The sequence below is a fragment of the Dasypus novemcinctus genome, unplaced genomic scaffold (genome assembly GCF_030445035.2).
Source record: "Dasypus novemcinctus isolate mDasNov1 unplaced genomic scaffold, mDasNov1.1.hap2 scaffold_69, whole genome shotgun sequence".
NCBI lineage: Eukaryota > Metazoa > Chordata > Mammalia > Cingulata > Dasypodidae > Dasypus > Dasypus novemcinctus.
In genome coordinates this window covers 3,344,027-3,361,459 of record NW_026688628.1, presented here as the reverse complement: position 1 = coordinate 3,361,459, position 17,433 = coordinate 3,344,027, and the positions used below count along the sequence as shown (strand labels likewise).

Below are 17,433 nucleotides of genomic sequence, written 5' to 3'. Positions count from 1 at the left end.
GTTCAGCTCTATGGCAGTACTTGCAGCCCATGAGCTGCAACCACATGGTGAAAAAAATGATATATTATTTTCAAAGTGAAAAATAATCCATGCTACGGGATAAGCCACAATACAGGGTTTACATAATTTGCTGATTCATGTGAGATTTCTGATGGAGACAACCAAGAGAAATAAACTGGGGAAGTGGGGCTAGAGGCAGTCTTCCACAAGTTAGCAGAGAATGACTAATTCCACAAGAGAGAAGAGCACCAGGTGGGTATGTGGAGTTAGGAGTGAGGTCCAGCACAAGGGAAGATGCAGCTTTTATCCATGTTAATGATACATGCAGACAGGACACTGTTAGACATGAAATGAGCCAGAAGTTTGCAAATACTTAGAGGCAGATATTTGAGGACAGAGTACATGCAATGCTCAATTTATTCTGAGCAGCTCATTCTGAGTGTTGAATGAATTAGTGTTCCTAAAAAGTGAGGTGTGACTATCAGGACACAACAGTATTGCAAGAATTTAGAAAACCTTAGCCCATGGGATGCTCCCTGTGGATTGGTTCTAGGAAAAGATCCAAAAAGTGTGCACCTTAGGAAATCTTTTTTGTTGCCTAGTCCAAAAGTTTGTGTTATACCATGGTTTAGGGCCCATGCCCTAAATTGTCTGGGAGTCATGGAAAGGATAGCCACACTGAAAGAAGAAAGAGAAATACATACCAGGCCTTTGGGAAGACCTGGGTGGGTAAGATATGTTGTCCCTTTGAAGCGGCTCCTTAACTATTATTGGTGGAAGAGGCAATTATTAACGTGATTCACTGGGTCTCAGTTAGACAACCTAGTTCTTTCTAAGATGCATTTTTATAATTAGGGAAATCAATCAATCTACAAAAACCTTCTAGGGTAATTTAAAGTTTTAATGATGATGTTTGGTACAGATATTTCATAGCATTTTACTAAAAATGAAAATTGATTACAATATAATGCTTTGATTTCTTGTCTTATGTGGTAATATCTTGGATTCTTTATTTTGTTGTGTATCTTTAATTCATGAATTTTTCATCATATTTGCAATTGTTTTTATTTTTAACTAAAGTTAAAATTGATTTTTAATTATTTTGCTTCTCATAAGATTTATTTTGTAGTATTTTTGTAACTTCTTTAACTTATTTCCTTTATTTGTTTACTGAGAAGTTTAGAATATTCTTATATTTTGATATTCAAATTTCTTATGTATGATATATTCTAACACTTTCTAATTGAAATTTTGGCACCTAAACTTTTGTTACTGATTTCATTTTTACCAGTGATGAATTAGAAAATATAAAGATAAAAAATTCTACTCTATGTGTAATCAATGTTTTCAAAAAAACTTGGCCAATGACACAAACTTCATATCACCTGCATTCTTGCTTTATATCATTTGTTATATTTTATGCATGAAAACTTATCAGTGGTGTCTTTAGTGTGAATTGTGTAATATATGGTTATAAACTAACTGAAAAACTACTGCTTTACCAGAAGATGCCACTATGTGCCTTGCCATGTGACAGAGGATTCCAAGATCACCCAGCAGCCATTTTTCAGGAAGAAAGCATCCCCTGATGATGACTTCATTTGGACATTTTTCTCAGTCTCACAACTGTAAGCATGTGAGTTAATATAAATTCCCATCATGAAAGCCAAAAAATAACTGCTTTAGCTTTGAAATTAGCTTTCATGGTATTACAAAGTGACCTTCTGATGTCAAGAACAATTACTAACTGAAATTTAGGATATTTATAATTTTGCTGCTTGACTTTTTAATGTCATCTTCTTAATATATTTTTATTTTTTCTTTCTATTGCAGTCTCTGCAAGTTACTCAAGCTCATCCTTATTTAATCTCTATTGTTGCCTTTCTAAAAATGTTTCCATCTCCCTAACAATTTTTAGTTCCTTAATTTATTTAAATATCTCAGCCAATTTTGCCTTTTATTTATTTATTTTTTAAAGATTTATTTATTTATTTATTATCCCCCCCTCCCCTGGTTGTCTGTTCTTGGTGTCTATTTGCTGCGTCTTGTTTCTTTGTCCGCTTCTGTTGTCATCAGCGGCACGGGAAGTGTGGGCGGTGCCATTCCTGGGCAGGCTGCTCTTTCTTTTCACGCTGGGCGGCTTTCCTCACGGAGGCACTCCTTGCGCATGGGGCTCCCCCACACGGGGGACACCCTTGCGTGGCATGGCACTCCTTGCGCGCATCAGCGCTGCGCGTGGCCAGCTCCACACGAGTCAAGGAGGCCTGGGGTTTGAACCACAGACCTCCCATATGGTAGACGGACGCCCTAACCACTGGGCCAAAGTCCGTTTCCCCAATTTTTGCCTTTTAAATCTGGTTTTGTTTCAAATCTCGTTTCAATAAATCCAGGTTTTTTTTTGTATTTTTCAGAGTTTGTAGGAAAATTTCACCTTTTCAATATTTATACTGTTTCTTGGAGCAATTCTCCTTCAAATGCACATTCTTTATCCACCTTTTGTCTCTTATGAGCCTTCCTACCTTTTGTTATTTTTGTGTGTTTTACCTTGTTTTAATACAATAGATTTTATAGTGTATAAAACTGAGGTATTGTTTTTTTAAAAATATTTTTTATATATCCTTAATCTTTGGGAGAAGACAGCAATTCAGGATTACTCCTTCCCCAAATATATTGGGAGAGTGTGTTTTGCTTTTTTCTTCAAAGGTTTTCTGGGTGTGATTTTACCTGGATTTTTAAAACTTGAATTGGAGAATAAGTGTTGGTGATTTTTAGTTTATCTTATGTCTTGCAGTCACTTGGTGGGAAAGTATAGTGGATATCTGGAAGTTTCATTCTAACATAATTTTCCCAATAACTTTTCTCCAAAATAAATAACTTTTCTCTGGAACTATATCTAGCTCCCCCTAGCTCCTAGCCATGCCACTTATCAACAGAGCTAATTTTCCCAGCAAGGGAGAAATCTATATGGAAACACTCCTCTAATAGGATATTTGATGTTCCATGGCCTTCTTCATTCTACAATTTATTTTTCCATGGTAAGTGATACATTGGATGGTGCTTAGCAAAGAGGGCTTTTCTCTCTGTATCCAAGTGTTTTTCATTAAATTTCAATGTATCAGGCACATGATGTATGGACCATGTGCATTAGACTTATGGGAGTTTCACAGTTTTAGGACTGTTCCTATTTAGAGATATTTTTCATTTTATTTTCTTCTGTTATAGTTAATAGATTTAAATTAAGAAGTTATGGAAATATTGTTTTCACTCAGCCAATATCTATGACTCTTTAAAAACACAGTGTTTTTTAGAATTAATTTCAAACTTTTGTATGATCAGTCACATGATATTTGCAATGAGTAATGAGGATATATGATATATTAAGAAAAATCCTATAATTAAGCAAGTTCAATTTAAATAGTATGTATGTGCAGATTTAATTACTTTCCTTGTATTCTGCCATGGAAAAATGCCTAGATAATCCTATTGTTTACTTTGAAGACTTTAATGATTCATAATGAATGGGAATATGTTTATCATGGAAATATATGTGCTTGGAATATAAAGCCAGATACCTGGGTGGAAAATAAACAAGGTAATAAGATATTGTAGTATGTTTTTGTTTTTGGAATGAAAATATTGAGTTGAAGTTGATGGCAAGTTGCCACATTTGTAAGTGTCCCTTAACCACATTAATACTATTAATAAGGGTAGAACCACATGTGCTTATGGCAATTACAATTCATGAGGGATTATAAATTTGAGATTTATAGCAAAATGAGGATGAGATCACAGGTAGATGGATAAGGATTATAGGATTCAGATTATAAATTCAGGACATTTAACTATGTCATGTCACTAAATATTTAGCAGGGTTGAGCAAATCATTTTATGTCCCATGGATCTATCACAGGAATTTCTCTATCAGTGTTGCTAGTTCTACTTAAGTTCTACCTAAGACATCACAATGGACCCTTGAAGAGTATGTGGTGGTATGCCTTTCCCTGATGAATCTATGAATAACTATGAGGTGCTGGCAATTACTATCCTTGCATCATTTCAGATATTTGTAAGAACATGCCCCCCCAGAAATAATAGGATAGATATAGTGAGAAGTTAGCAAAGTTAACTTTCATTTAATACTAGGAGATCTGATCATATCTCCTGGGGTTGAAAAGAACTGGCTCTCCTTTCTTCATTTTTATATTGCTTAAGTGAATTTAGTTAATAAAATGGAGATATTATGGGGATCTACAAAGGTCAGAGGGAAGAAAATAAGATTTATCAAGAAAATGTCATATCCAGAACTGAAGTTATCACAGAGGATCTATTTAAACAAAGAGGGTCTCTAATATTATAGATACTTTTTTTTTCCATGTTATTCAAAATAATTAAAATATTATTTTCAAAATAATTTAATTGAAGATATACTCATGAAATTAAAAAAATATATATATTTTGAAATTTCATTCCAACATGAAGTAATTGGAATTGCTTTGGGGAAATGTTAAATATTAATTATCATCACCAGAATTTATATTCAGGAGAATTAGAAAGGTTTCTTTTTGCACCATATTTTATGGCATCTCTTCATTCATTCACTTGATGATAATATCAACTATCTACTAGTTGACTTGAGCTGTTTCAGACTCTCCTGGGAAAATCAAAGGAGTATAAAATGATGGATATAACTTGTGCAGACTGCCAAATGGATTTTTGAGAGAGTACCGTGGACATGGATGCTGTGAGATCACCAGCTATTGTGAAGAAACTGACATACACCTTACTCAAATCAAATACTTAAAAACAAAGGTATTGGAAGTGTGTAATATTAAAGGGCTATTTTATTTAGTAACACTGGATTGGAAGAAAGGCCTGGTCTTTCTGTAGTACCTCCATAATTAATAGCTTACTGAGTAGTGTCATTTCATAAATCAGATATGGTTTCTTAATTTGGAATTAAAGATCCTTTTACTTGCTTGCTTCCTTCCTTTCCAGGGAGCACATTTTGCATTCACACTTTGAATGATGGTTAGAAGGCAAATGATTCTAGGAAAAGAAATTTAAATACTTAAAGATGTATAACTAACAGATACCATTTCATTTCCTAAAAATCAAAAGGATCCTTGGTCTCTAAAAACAGAAACAGGCAAAAACCAAGAAAAACAAATAAAAAGCAGCAGTGGAAGGAATAAGAAACATAGATAGTGAGTTGAATCAAAATCAATTTTACATGCATTCAGAAGGAATGCATCCAAACTTTACATTTCTTGGTAAACAGATGCATTTTTACAGATCATGTAAGCTCTCAGGCATTGTTTTATTGTTAATGATAATCACATCCAATTTATTTCAGCAATGTAACCTTAGAAATTTCCATAATTCTTCATGATGAGAGATATTTTTCCATAATAGAAAATTTCTTAAAAATTCAGTTTTCTAATTTTAGTTGGAATCATCTGAATTTCCTCCTTCCTGTAACTAGAAAGATATGTTAAAATATGAAGGGTAGGGAAATGGACTTTGGCCCAGTGGTTAGGGCGTCCGTCTACCATATGGGAGGTCTGTGGTTCAAACCCCAGGCCTCCTTGACTCGTGTGGAGCTGGCCACGCGCAGCGCTGATGCGCGCAAGGAGTGCCGTGCCACGCAAGGGTGTCCCCCATGTGGGGGAGCCCCATGCGCAAGGAGTGCCTCCGTGAGGAAAGCCGCCCAGCGTGAAAAGAAAGAGCAGCCTGCCCAGGAATGGCGCCGCCCACACTTCCTGTGCCGCTGATGACAACAGAAGCGGACAAAGAAACAAGACGCAGCAAATAGACACCAAGAACAGACAACCAGGGGAGGGGGGGAAATTAAATAAATAAATAAATAAAAAAAATGAAGGGTAAATTTGGTGGGATTGGAAAGAAACAATGGTCTAAAGTGTTTCCTATAGCAGATGATGTTGTTTATTAATATGCCCATTGTTCTCTATTTTGAAGAAAATTAGAAGACCACAAAGAAGTCAAATGGGTAGATTGAACACACTAGGAAAAATGGATCGATGGAAGTTACTAGCTCTAAGGACACAAACTCATACCAATTTAACATAGGACACTTTTATGAGAGGTAACCTTGTCACTCACTTGACCTTGTATAATATGCCATCTTTTCAGCTATGCCTCAGCATTCTGGAAACTACCTCGCAAATAGGGATGGTGAGGAGTACCAATGAGAGCAGCCTGACAGGTTTCGTCCTGTTGGGGTTTTCTGATTATCCTCAGTTACAGAAGACTCTCTTCATAATCATCTTGATCTTGTATTTACTAACAATTTTGGGTAATACAACCATCATACTGATATCTCATCTGGAATCCAAACTTCACATGCCAATGTATTATTTCCTTTCTCATCTTTCCCTCCTGTACCTATGCTTCACCAGCAGTGTGATTCCCCAGCTCTTGGTAAACCTGAGGGATTCCATGAAAATGATTACCTATGGTGGCTGCATTGTTCAACTCTATTTTTCCCTTGCACTGGGTTCCACAGAGTGTGTTTTGCTCATGGTGATGTCCTACAATCGCTATGTTGCTGTCTGCCATCCCCTTCATTACACTGTCCTTATGCATCCCCATCTCTGTATGATCCTAGCCTCTATGGCATGGCTCAGTGGGGTGGCCACAAGCCTGGTACAGTCTAGTCTCACTCTTCAGTTGCCCTTCTGTGGTCATCATCAAGTGGACCATTTCATCTGTGAGGTCCCTGTGCTCATCAAGTTGGCTTGTGTGGACACCACTTTCAACGATGTTGGGCTTTTTGTGGCTATTGTCCTCTTCCTTGTAGTGCCTGTCTCATTCATCCTGGTCTCTTATGGGTACATTGTCCAGGCTATTTTGATGATCAAGTCAGCCTGTGGGAGACAGAAAGCTTTTGGTACCTGCTCTTCCCACCTTTTGGTGGTTATCATCTTCTATGGAACCATCATCTTCATATATCTGCAGCCATCCAAGAGTAAATACAAAGATCAGGAAAAGTTTGTTTCCCTCTTCTACACTGTGGTGACCCCTATGCTGAACCCTCACATCTATACTCTAAGGAACAAAGAGTTTAAAAGGGCTCTTAAGAACATTCTAGGGAATATTCTGTGTATAACATTTACATGAATCCCAAAGAATTCCTAAAAGTGATACTGTGATAAAAACCTTCCAGAAGGACCATACTTTGGTCATTTTATTCCATTTTCTTTTAATTAGTTGCTTATTCAATTTTTAACATACAAAAATACTATGAATATATGCACCTAATCCTGACTTTGCTATGACCCAACCCAGCATACAGTTTAGTATTTACTCAATCTGTGCTTCAGTGTCTTTTCTTCAAAATGTATTATTTAAGTAGCAAATGTGAGATTCCTTTTAAGTGCTAAACTCTTTACAAGATTAAAGTGAACAGGCAAACATTCAAGGCATTCATAAAGCCATTTGTTCTGTCCATTTGTAACAATACAGTTGTCAGTCTTGCAGACTCCCCATAACTATAGAAGTGCAAGTAGCTTAATTATTTCCAAAGTAACAGAGCTGGATGTCTGAATCTTAAGCAAACTGTCACAAAACAAAAGTCTTTTTATTTCACCTTATTGGAACCTGGAAGAGATGTGTAGAGGGGCAAAAACACCATAAGAACTAAAGCCATACATTAAAAATGGTGAACAAAGCCCCTGGAGGGAGCCCAGTTCTCTAATTTTAGAATTGAATTCATAAACCATTTCTGCCTAACCATAAATTCTATTTCCTGAAATGAATCACAGCTCTAGAATATTTTGTGTCTTGAAGACACAAGTAATTAATAGCAGTTATTAGTGTTATTTTAACCTATATTATATATATAAAACATTTTTTTCTTCATTTTGAATTTTATTTTCTGGACAAAATCTGAACCAAAGATCTTTCACTATTTACTATTAAACACTGATAGTCATTTCTCCAGATTTCACTCTAAGAATTCTTTTTATGTATGTTCCTTTTCTGAAAATGAAAATTGATTTTGGGAAATTTTGTGTGAATATATGAGTCTACATTCTGCTTTCTTGCATGATGGCAATAACTGAGTTGTATAGACTATTGTAGGCAACAATCATTTCATTGAAAGAGTAAGCAAGTCAAGGAATGACTGACCCATCACTTATGACTTCTAAGAAGCTGAGAAATGCATTGTCCCAGAGAGACCAGAAGGATGTGAAAGTTTAAGTCAACTAAAGAAGAGTTTTTAAGAATCATATATGTAGAGAGATGAGCATGTTTTTATAACTGAAGTAAACTTAAAATTATGAAAATATTAAAGGAACAAAATAAAATGTAAGATGGACCAAAGATTTATAGTTGAGATGAGATGATAGAAAAATGTCTGACTTGATCAAGGAATAAAGGGTCCTGTATGCCAGCTAAGGAATTGGAACAGTACAAAATAGGAAGCAAAAATCTTGTAGTTAAGTAGATTTGTATTGTATAAGTATGATCTAGGTTAGTGTTTTTATTTATCAAAACTTCCCTTCCTGTCACTGTCTGGGCAGGGGACAGCAGCTGAGTAACTTCCCTTCCCTGGGATCACCAGATGACCCACATCTGGTGTCAGGCCAAAACTTTGAGGATTAATTTGCCATGAGAGTTGCTGATAACTGATTTCCCAACTTCTCTTGGATGCACGTTGTGAAGAAAGCAGAGGTAATAATTTAAGGATAGTCCATGAATTATAATAATACATGTTTATTAAAAATTTCAAATACCAAATTCTTTGAAGGAATTTAAAAAAATGTTCTATGATTATTTTTATTCACAACCAATAGTACCACATGCCACTCTGTTGTATCTTGTATGAGGCAACATCAAAATAAAAATCAGGCTATGTCTTTAGAGTTGAGAAAGTTCAAGAAAGTCTTAACCAATATAGGGTCTTGTAAGGACCTGGATATTGAAAGAGGTATAGAATTTAGACTTTTAAAAAACTACATTATTTCAACATGTAATCAACTAATGTTGATGTAATGAAAGAACACCAGACAGAGAAGAGATGTTTTGGTTTTAGTCCTAATACTTCTTATAACAAACACAAATCCCTACACTTATTTTTTTTAACTCGTTTTAACCGTTATTTAATGAGGCAACTGTATTAGAGCATAAGATATCTTCATTCAGCTTAAAATTTGCAACCAGCATTGGAGATTGAAGAGTTAATAAAGAGCATATTTGAGAAATATTTAGGTGTTATTTGTAATTTTGGGGACTTGATATGAAGGATAAAAAAGATAAACTTAATGATGGTCACATCAATGATGGGCCTAAGTTTCTACCTTGCATGAACTGGGCTGATGATGATGCCATTTACTTTTATTTTATTTTATTTTATTTTATTTTATTTTATTTTATTTTATTTATTTAATCCCCCCCCCCGCCCCTGGTTGTCTGTTCTCTGTGTCTATTTGCTGTGTCCTGTTTCTTTGTCTGCTTCTGTTGTCATCAGTGGCATGATGAAGTGTGGGTGGTGCCATTCCTGGGCAGGCTGCATCTTCTTTCATGCTGGGCGGTTCTCCTTATGGGTGCACTCCTTGTGCATGGGGCTCCCCTATGCAGGGGACACCCCTGCGTGGCACGGCACTCCATGCGCGCATCAGCACTGCACATGGGCCAGCTCCACATGGGTCAAGGAGGCCTGGAGTTTTAACCGTGCACCTCCCATGTGGTAGATGGATGCCCTAACCGCTGGGCCAAGTCTGTTTCCCACCATTTACTTTTAGAAGAAACATAATATTGAAAGCAAGGGCTTAGATTTGAACAAATATCATTTGGGGTGCAAGGAGAGCTGTTCATTTGAAAGTTGAATATGAGGATCTGGTCCTCACTAGAGGAACGTACTCATAATTAATGTAGTCATTAGTAGATGGGTTCACTTAGGGAAGATTAAATCATGATTAGAGTTGAGGATGCTGGCTTGATGTTTGAGTAATCCAACATTTAAAGGTTTGGGGGAGGTTACAATAGAGACAGTAAATCTAAACTTACCTCCAGATGATTTTACTATGAAATTTCTTCACACTAATAAATAAAGATGTTGCTAGTTATGGGGAGTTTTATGATGCAGGTAATCCAAGTTACAGGTGGAAGGATTAACTTTAAAGTGGATGACAGAGATGTTCTTTCTTGTAACTGAAGAGAAGGAGCAAGGAAGCAACACAGACAAGTTTGTTTATTTTTTATGCTGGGAAGTCTGATGACTTCTTTACAAAGTAGGACTTTGAAGAATGATACTGTATTAAAAACGGAATACTCCACATTAGGGAAATATGTATATCCATTCTCCTTGGTTGATTCCCTGGAGTTAGTTACTTCCTCTACTAATTGTCTGCTGGACACAGGTTACCCCAGAGGGTTTTGTAGATGTGAATAAACATGAACTTGCCATAAAGGGATCCTGCCCATTTCAGATCCCCCCCTCTCTCAAATCTCATTATGACTGAAACAGTTTCTTCAGGCTTTGTTCCTGTGAGAAATATCAGTCTTCAACAGACATTGTTCTGGAGCTAAGTTGCCTGGTGGGTCAGGACCAGGTTTGACACAGAAACACAAAGCTAAGGAAATGCTATATAATGTGCTTTCTGAAGATGTGGGAAATGCCAACACATTTATAGAGTCTTGGTAGTAAGACTTAAGTTGAATTTAGCATTACTTGAGTGCACTTGTGTTTTGAATGGATTTATGAAAGTTATCCAGGTAGCAGCCTTATAGTTTTCTATCTCTGCTGGACGTGGTTTGTCATTAATGTAACATGAAATGTTGAGAGAGAAAATTAAACTCTTTGAATTTCAAGTTATTTTTTCTGCAGTTATGGAAATGTGGCAATTTTCTGTTGCTATTCATAATTACAAGATAGTGCCTGGCAACTTAGTATAATTGATATTTTCAATTTAAGTTGTCTCTTATGGAAAACACAGATGATAGATAGATAGATAGATAGATAGATAGATAGATAGATAGATAGATAGATATAGCTAAATAGATATAGAAACCTAGATACAGAGAGGACAGATGATAGATAAATACTTAGATACATAAATAGTTGCATAGATGTTTACATAAAGAGATACATAGGTAGATACAAACAACATCCTAGAGCACTCAATTCAATGTGGTATTAATCTTCTGTAAAAAAAATTACTTTGGAGAATTACTATACAGTTATACAATTCAAGCTGTGTGTTATTGTAAGCCTTTGAGTTCTGGGCTTTCTTCACCCTCAAATGGAGGAATATTCTAAGTACAATGTCACTAAAATGAATTACTAGGTTTGGTTTTATTGAGCCAGAATAAAATTTTTTCCAGAGCATCATTCATTATTGACTTTATTAATATTGTGGTCTCATTTGTCAGTTCCTCAGAGAGATGTGATTGTGTTTATTGATGCTGACAGGGGTCAGCAAGTTGAGGGATGAAACAGCATAAATCAGAATGTGCACTGGAGAGGACAGTTGCTTACACATCAAATCAGGCCTTTGTCTGCTCAGGTGGGTAACTTTAAAACACATGAGCAGATACTGAGAACCCTAACACCATCAGTCTTGTACTTCCACCTAAAGGCAGGGCAGACACAGAGGAACAAAACATCTGTAAAATGGACTAGACCAGAAGGGACATTTGTCTTATATTGGATCTCTTCAAATTGGGATAAGACATGGCTATGGGTTTTCAGCCTGTTTCAAGGCTTTAAACAGGGAAGTGGCTTGAATGAGCAAGGTTCAGTGTCACAAAAGTAAAGGTAGACTATGTTCTATACAGAAAGACCCAAGAGAGGGTATGTCTTTGGGAAATAGGGCAACTAAAATGCATTAGTTTATGCAACAAACGTTTATCTTTTACTATGCTTCAGACTCCATACAAATTATACATAATAAAATCAGTAAAACATGACCCTTTAAGAAGCTTGCAGTTTATTAGAAACATACAAATGTAAAGATTTATCTCAGTGGTATCTGATAGGTTCTATGATAGAAGTAGGTTCAGGGTGAAGGATGGTTTTATTAGATAAGAATTGGTAAATCTACCTGGATGGGGCATAGGGGCTGTCATCACTGATCAGAGTCAAGGAAGACTTTGTACGTAAGTGACCAGCATGGAGCCTTGAAATGGGAGGAGATGCTTTTCCTGTGTTGGGAGTTATGGGAGAATATCCTTTCATAGGGAGAAGCCTAAGAAAACATATGACTGAGTGAAAGGAAAGTAGGGGAAGTGCAAACCACTCAAAATGGCAGCATGATAAGATAGATGTGTGGGGTATGGCAGTGGATGTAGGGAGGGCATAAACCAGCCCAAGGAGGGGTTGAATGCCTTGTGGATAGTGCATGTTTTTCTTGTAAACACAGGGAACCATTCAAAGGGAAATATCATATTTGAGAGACAAAGATAACTCTGGTTGCTGTATGAGGCTTAATTAGAATGAGCTTTAGAGACAGAGAGCCTGGACTTCAAAACATCAAACCTTGATCCTTACTTTAGCCTTTTTTGCCCTTCCTCCCTACCTCTTTTCTCCCTCCCTCCCTTTCTTCCTTCCTTTCTTCTTTCCATCTTTACCCAGATTGTTCTAGTCAGATAAGATATTGTGAAGCATGAGTTGCATATGTTCCATGTGTAATCAAAGATCATAACTATTTCTTTTCTTTTATATATATATATATATATATATATATATATATATATATATATATATCTTTTCTTTATTTTCCTTTAAACATTACATTCAAAAAATGTGAGGACCCCATATACCCCCCACACCCTCACCCAGTTCCTCCCACATCAACAACCTCTTCCATCATCATGGCACATTCACTGGACCTGGTGAATACATTTTGGAGCATTGCTGCACCACATGGACAGTGGTCTACATTGTAGTCCACACTCTCCCCCAGTCCACCCAGTGGGCCACGGCAGGACACACAATGTCCAGCATCTGTCTCTGCAGCACCACACAGGACAACTCCAAATTCTGAAAATGCGCCCACATTGTACCTCTTCTTCCCTCTCCCTACCATCAGCAGCTACTATGGCCACTTTCTCCACATCAATACTACAATTTCTTCCATTACTAATCACAATAGTTCTCCAGCAGAACACCAGTAAGTCCATTCTAATCCATATTCTATTCTTCCATCCTATGGACCCTGGGATGGTTATGTCCAGTACCCCTCTACATCAAGAGGGAGCTTAGATTCCACATGGATGATGGGTGTAATTCTCCTGCTTGCAGTTGTAGGCACTCTTGGCTCCCTGGTGTGGTGGTTAACCTTCTTCATCTCCCTGTTAGTGGCCAGGGTAAGTCCAATAAACCAGAAGGTAGGAGTTGCAGGTCTGTTGAGGCTCAGGGCCTGGCTGTCACATGGACAGACCAGAAATTCAGGTCTCCTGAGTATACACCAACCCAAACGCCAACTACAGGTCTGGTAAAAGTAACAGAAGAGTCATGTGTAGAAAGGTCATATCTGTGTCCAACTCCATCACACTCAGGAACATAAACTCCAAAGTAGGGCCAACTGACATGGCACAGAACTCCAGAGTCATCTGCCATGACCATAGAACCTGTGCGTCTCTGTAGCCATTAGGAGGCACAGTACCTGGGTTTCTGTCTACTTTGCTGTCTCTGGTACCCTGCTGAGGCATACATAAGCATTACTCCTCAGATGACCTCCGGACTCTTTTTTGGAGACTCATAGCCATATAAATTCATTTGTCCTTTCCATTTCCCCCTTTTATCCAAAGTCAAAAAGCAGTTTTAACACCTGATATTACATGTAGGCTGAGATACTCTGCTGGTCTGAGTTGATCCTTTTATTCAAGGTCTCTTTCTAGTTATATCATCAGCTGGTGCTTGGTCATAATCCCTCGACATCAGGGAGGCTCATCCCCAGGAGTCATATCCCATGCTGGGAGGAAGGTAATGCATTTACATGTTGAGTTTGGCTTAGAGAGTGGCCACATTTGAGCAACAGGGAGGTTCTCTGGAGGTAACTCCTAGGCACCTTGAAGCTCTAGGCCTAGTTCATATTTCAGGCACACAGGCTCATGATCACAACCATCAGTATCAAGGGCTCATTGTTGGACCATCCATCTTTATTAGTCTTTGCCATTGCACTTGGATAATTGTTGCTGTTCCTTTGGGGAATGTGATAGAGCTCCCCCAGCTAGGAACTCAGTGCTCCCTCAGTTGTCGTTTTTAACTGAAACCACTATGAAAATATCCAAACATTTTTATGTACCCTGTATACATGCCCTGGAGAACTCCCTCCCAACCATGTGCCCCCCACCAATAATGCCCCACACCAGTGTTCCTCCCCTGCCATACTTGAACCTCTCTGTGGTCCAAAATAGGCCAGGTTCTATTAATAGTAAAATGGAATATAATGGTAGATTTGAAGGTTAGATATAGAATACATACTAATTTAGAAAAACTAAATAAAGGAAAAATAAATTTGGTATCAAAAAATGAAAAAATAAAGATTTATTTTTGACATTTTGCCTTTCATCACTGCTATAGGTGTTGCCCTGTATGTACAGTGGCAAGGCAATTTCTTCCATTTCTTCCTTAGTGTCTACATCCTTTCTTTTTTTCCCCTAATTTTTAAGCTTGTTTTCACATGAGTTTTAGATCATAGTAATTCACATAAACAGTATATAGTATTCCCACATATCCAACATCAAACCCTTCGTCCCTCTCCAAACAACAGTATTTTTATATGTTCATATTATATTTGCTGCAGCTGATGTACAGATATTGAAACAATAGCTTTCAAACATGGTTCCATTTAAGTTTACATTATGATTTATATTTTAGACTATACAATTTTCTAAATTTTTAGTTATCTTATGCTTTACATTATGGTTTACATTTTAGCCTATAGACTTTTATACATTTTTGGTGTAATTTAACATGTCCTATATCCATCATTGCATGATCTTGTGGAACATTTCCATTGCCCCACACTTACACTGATTCCATCTATTCAACACCTCTTTCCCCCTCCCCTCAGGGCCCACTGTGACAATCAATCTTTATTACTTGAAGGTCCATATTCAGAGATACTTGCAACAATGTTGAGGGTTTGACCTATTTGACTGCCCTAACCCATTGGGAGCCACCAATTCTCTTGAGAGATACAATTCCATCTGTTTGAGAATATCAGTCCCCCCAGGATGTGGGTATACCTTCACTGTCATTGTATGGGTCTCCACCCAATGATATAACCCACTATGACAAAATGAGCACTCACACACTCCCTAGAAGCCTGCCCTGTGTCACATGACCCCTTTAAGCATCTAAAACAGGTAACCTTCCTTATTGTACTTTCTAAAGTGTTTTCTCTACATTATAATTTCAACCACATACCTGACAATTTCCTATGTTCAAGTGTTCCCCCGACCCTCCCCCTAATTTCTTGGGTCATATGACCTATCTTCTCATCCCTAGCCCCCTTTAAGCCCACAAAGCCCCACCCAAAGGTATCCCTATGCCCCCATTTTATCCCTTCCCTGTACAAATACTTACCTCCAGCTTATCATAGATTTCACCCATTTTGGTGTCAGCTTGCGACTTTCCTTTACCCACCCCCAACTTCCTTTAAGCTTATCATCCAGTCTCTAGCTCTCTGAGATAGCTTGGTTTACTTATTTCATATCAGAGAGGTGATGTAGTATTTGTCCTTCAATGCCTGGGTTGCTTCATTCAATATAAGGTTCTCATGATTCATCCATGCTATCACATGTGTTTCTACTGTATTCTTTCTTATAGCTGAGTAGTATTCCATTGTATGTATATACCACATTTTATTTATCCATTCATCTGTTGATGGGCATAACCATTTCTTGAATCTTAGGCTGATTTTCAAAATACTTCACTATCTAAATCATAGAATTCTTGACTTTTTAATCTTTACTACTTCTCCCTTCACAAACATACAAACTTATTAACAGCTATTCTAAGAAAACATAAAGAGAATCCCCATTTGTTAGTATTTCTCATGTAGTTTACCTCTGTTTAAAATTTCTTTCTCATCTGCTATTGATTTAGGTCTTTTTTGGAGAGCTGAGGTTGCTTGAGTTTGCTATATAAGTGTGGTTTTGATCATTCACTTTTATGAACTTACATCAATACCTAGAATTTTTACATTTGTTATTCATGTTTAGTGCACATATTTTCAACAAACAGGCATTGCAAATGTGTGAAAGGTAGAGGAAAGCTTTTGAGGCCAGCATGACGAGAGCATAAACAATGCATGCAACCTCCATTGGAAGAATTACACCTCATCTGGCTCTGCAGGGAATATATATAAGCACAGTATACCATCCAGTCTAATGCCTCTTCTAAGAAAATCATGAATGATTTCAATTCCAGGGTTTTCTGGGAACTCATTATTAAAGCCTGTTAAAGTGGATATTTGTTTGAATATCTAAAAATGCACCATCATTAGTGCTAAAAATAAGTGCCCTTTAAAATAAAAAAGAAAACACCATATTCATGGTTTTTACTGTGAACCAAAATCTGCATACAAAATCTAATACATTCAGGTTTCATCCTAGGCACAGATGAAGATAGGAAATCTTCCTCATTTTGCCACCACTGCACACATGCATTTATACTCTTTTTGTGCACTGCTTCAACAGGGATAAGATTGTCATTGATCTAATAATCCATCTGGAGATACAAAACAAAATTTAACAGGTATATAATGAATAATCTAAATTTTAAAAAAGAAAAGTTAAAAATAATGTTCTAAGTCTGAACCAAATAAATAATTTTCAAATCAGTTTTGCAAACTTACAGATGAGAAAAAAATTGTTTTGAAATGTGGAAACTGCATAAGGTTTTCTGGATGAAACTAATATAAAGCCTTTTAAAATGGATAATATTGGGATGCAATAGGATAGAAGAAGACTATTTTTACCTGTGGGACATATTATAATGAAAAGAAAACATGTTTAAGGAAGGAACATATATAATATAACACTCAACAGATAGCATACATGTTCACTCAATGATTGAATTGTCAAAAATGAAATTATTTTCAAAGTATATTATGAATCATTACTTAAACCAACTGGCTTCAAGTCATTAATATTCATCATAAAACAAAAATACATTAAACAAGAATACACAACATAAAAAAGTTATAGATTTGTTAAATTCTCCTTAGAAATATATAATTAAAAAAAGATAATTGATAAAACTTTTTAAACTCCTTAAGGTTCAACATGACAAAAATTCTAAGCTACAATGACAAATGCTTTTTAGAAAGGTGAAGAACATTTGAAGTCATTTGGTCATTAGGAGAACTGACCATTGCATAGATTATGTGGATGACTTACTTGTCTTTATAAGAAGATCCAGAAAGGTCAGTGTAGAAGTTATGCATAGAAAATGGGATT

General features: G+C 36.6%; 1 protein-coding gene and 1 long non-coding RNA gene across 3 annotated transcripts in view; both read left to right on the top strand.

Annotated features, from left to right (window-relative positions):
- Positions 1–1,665, top strand: part of LOC139438562 (uncharacterized) — a 150,470-nt gene extending 148,805 nt beyond the window's left edge. For both annotated transcript variants that reach the window (XR_011648236.1, XR_011648237.1), the window contains exon 4: positions 1,506–1,665. This is a non-coding gene — a long non-coding RNA (uncharacterized lncRNA). The remainder of the gene's footprint in view (positions 1–1,505) is intronic.
- A 4,470-nt stretch (positions 1,666–6,135) lies between these two features.
- Positions 6,136–7,137, top strand: LOC105745128 (olfactory receptor 2G2-like). The gene has a single exon (XM_012521315.2). It carries the CDS (start codon positions 6,136–6,138, stop codon positions 7,135–7,137), a length of 1,002 nt encoding a protein of 333 aa, XP_012376769.2.
- Positions 7,138–17,433: the final 10,296 nt, after the last annotated feature.

Coding starts and splice junctions, on each gene's coding strand:
- LOC105745128 (XM_012521315.2), top strand. CDS start 6,136: ATGCCATCTTTTCAGCTATGCCTCAGCATTCTGGAAACTACCTCGCAA.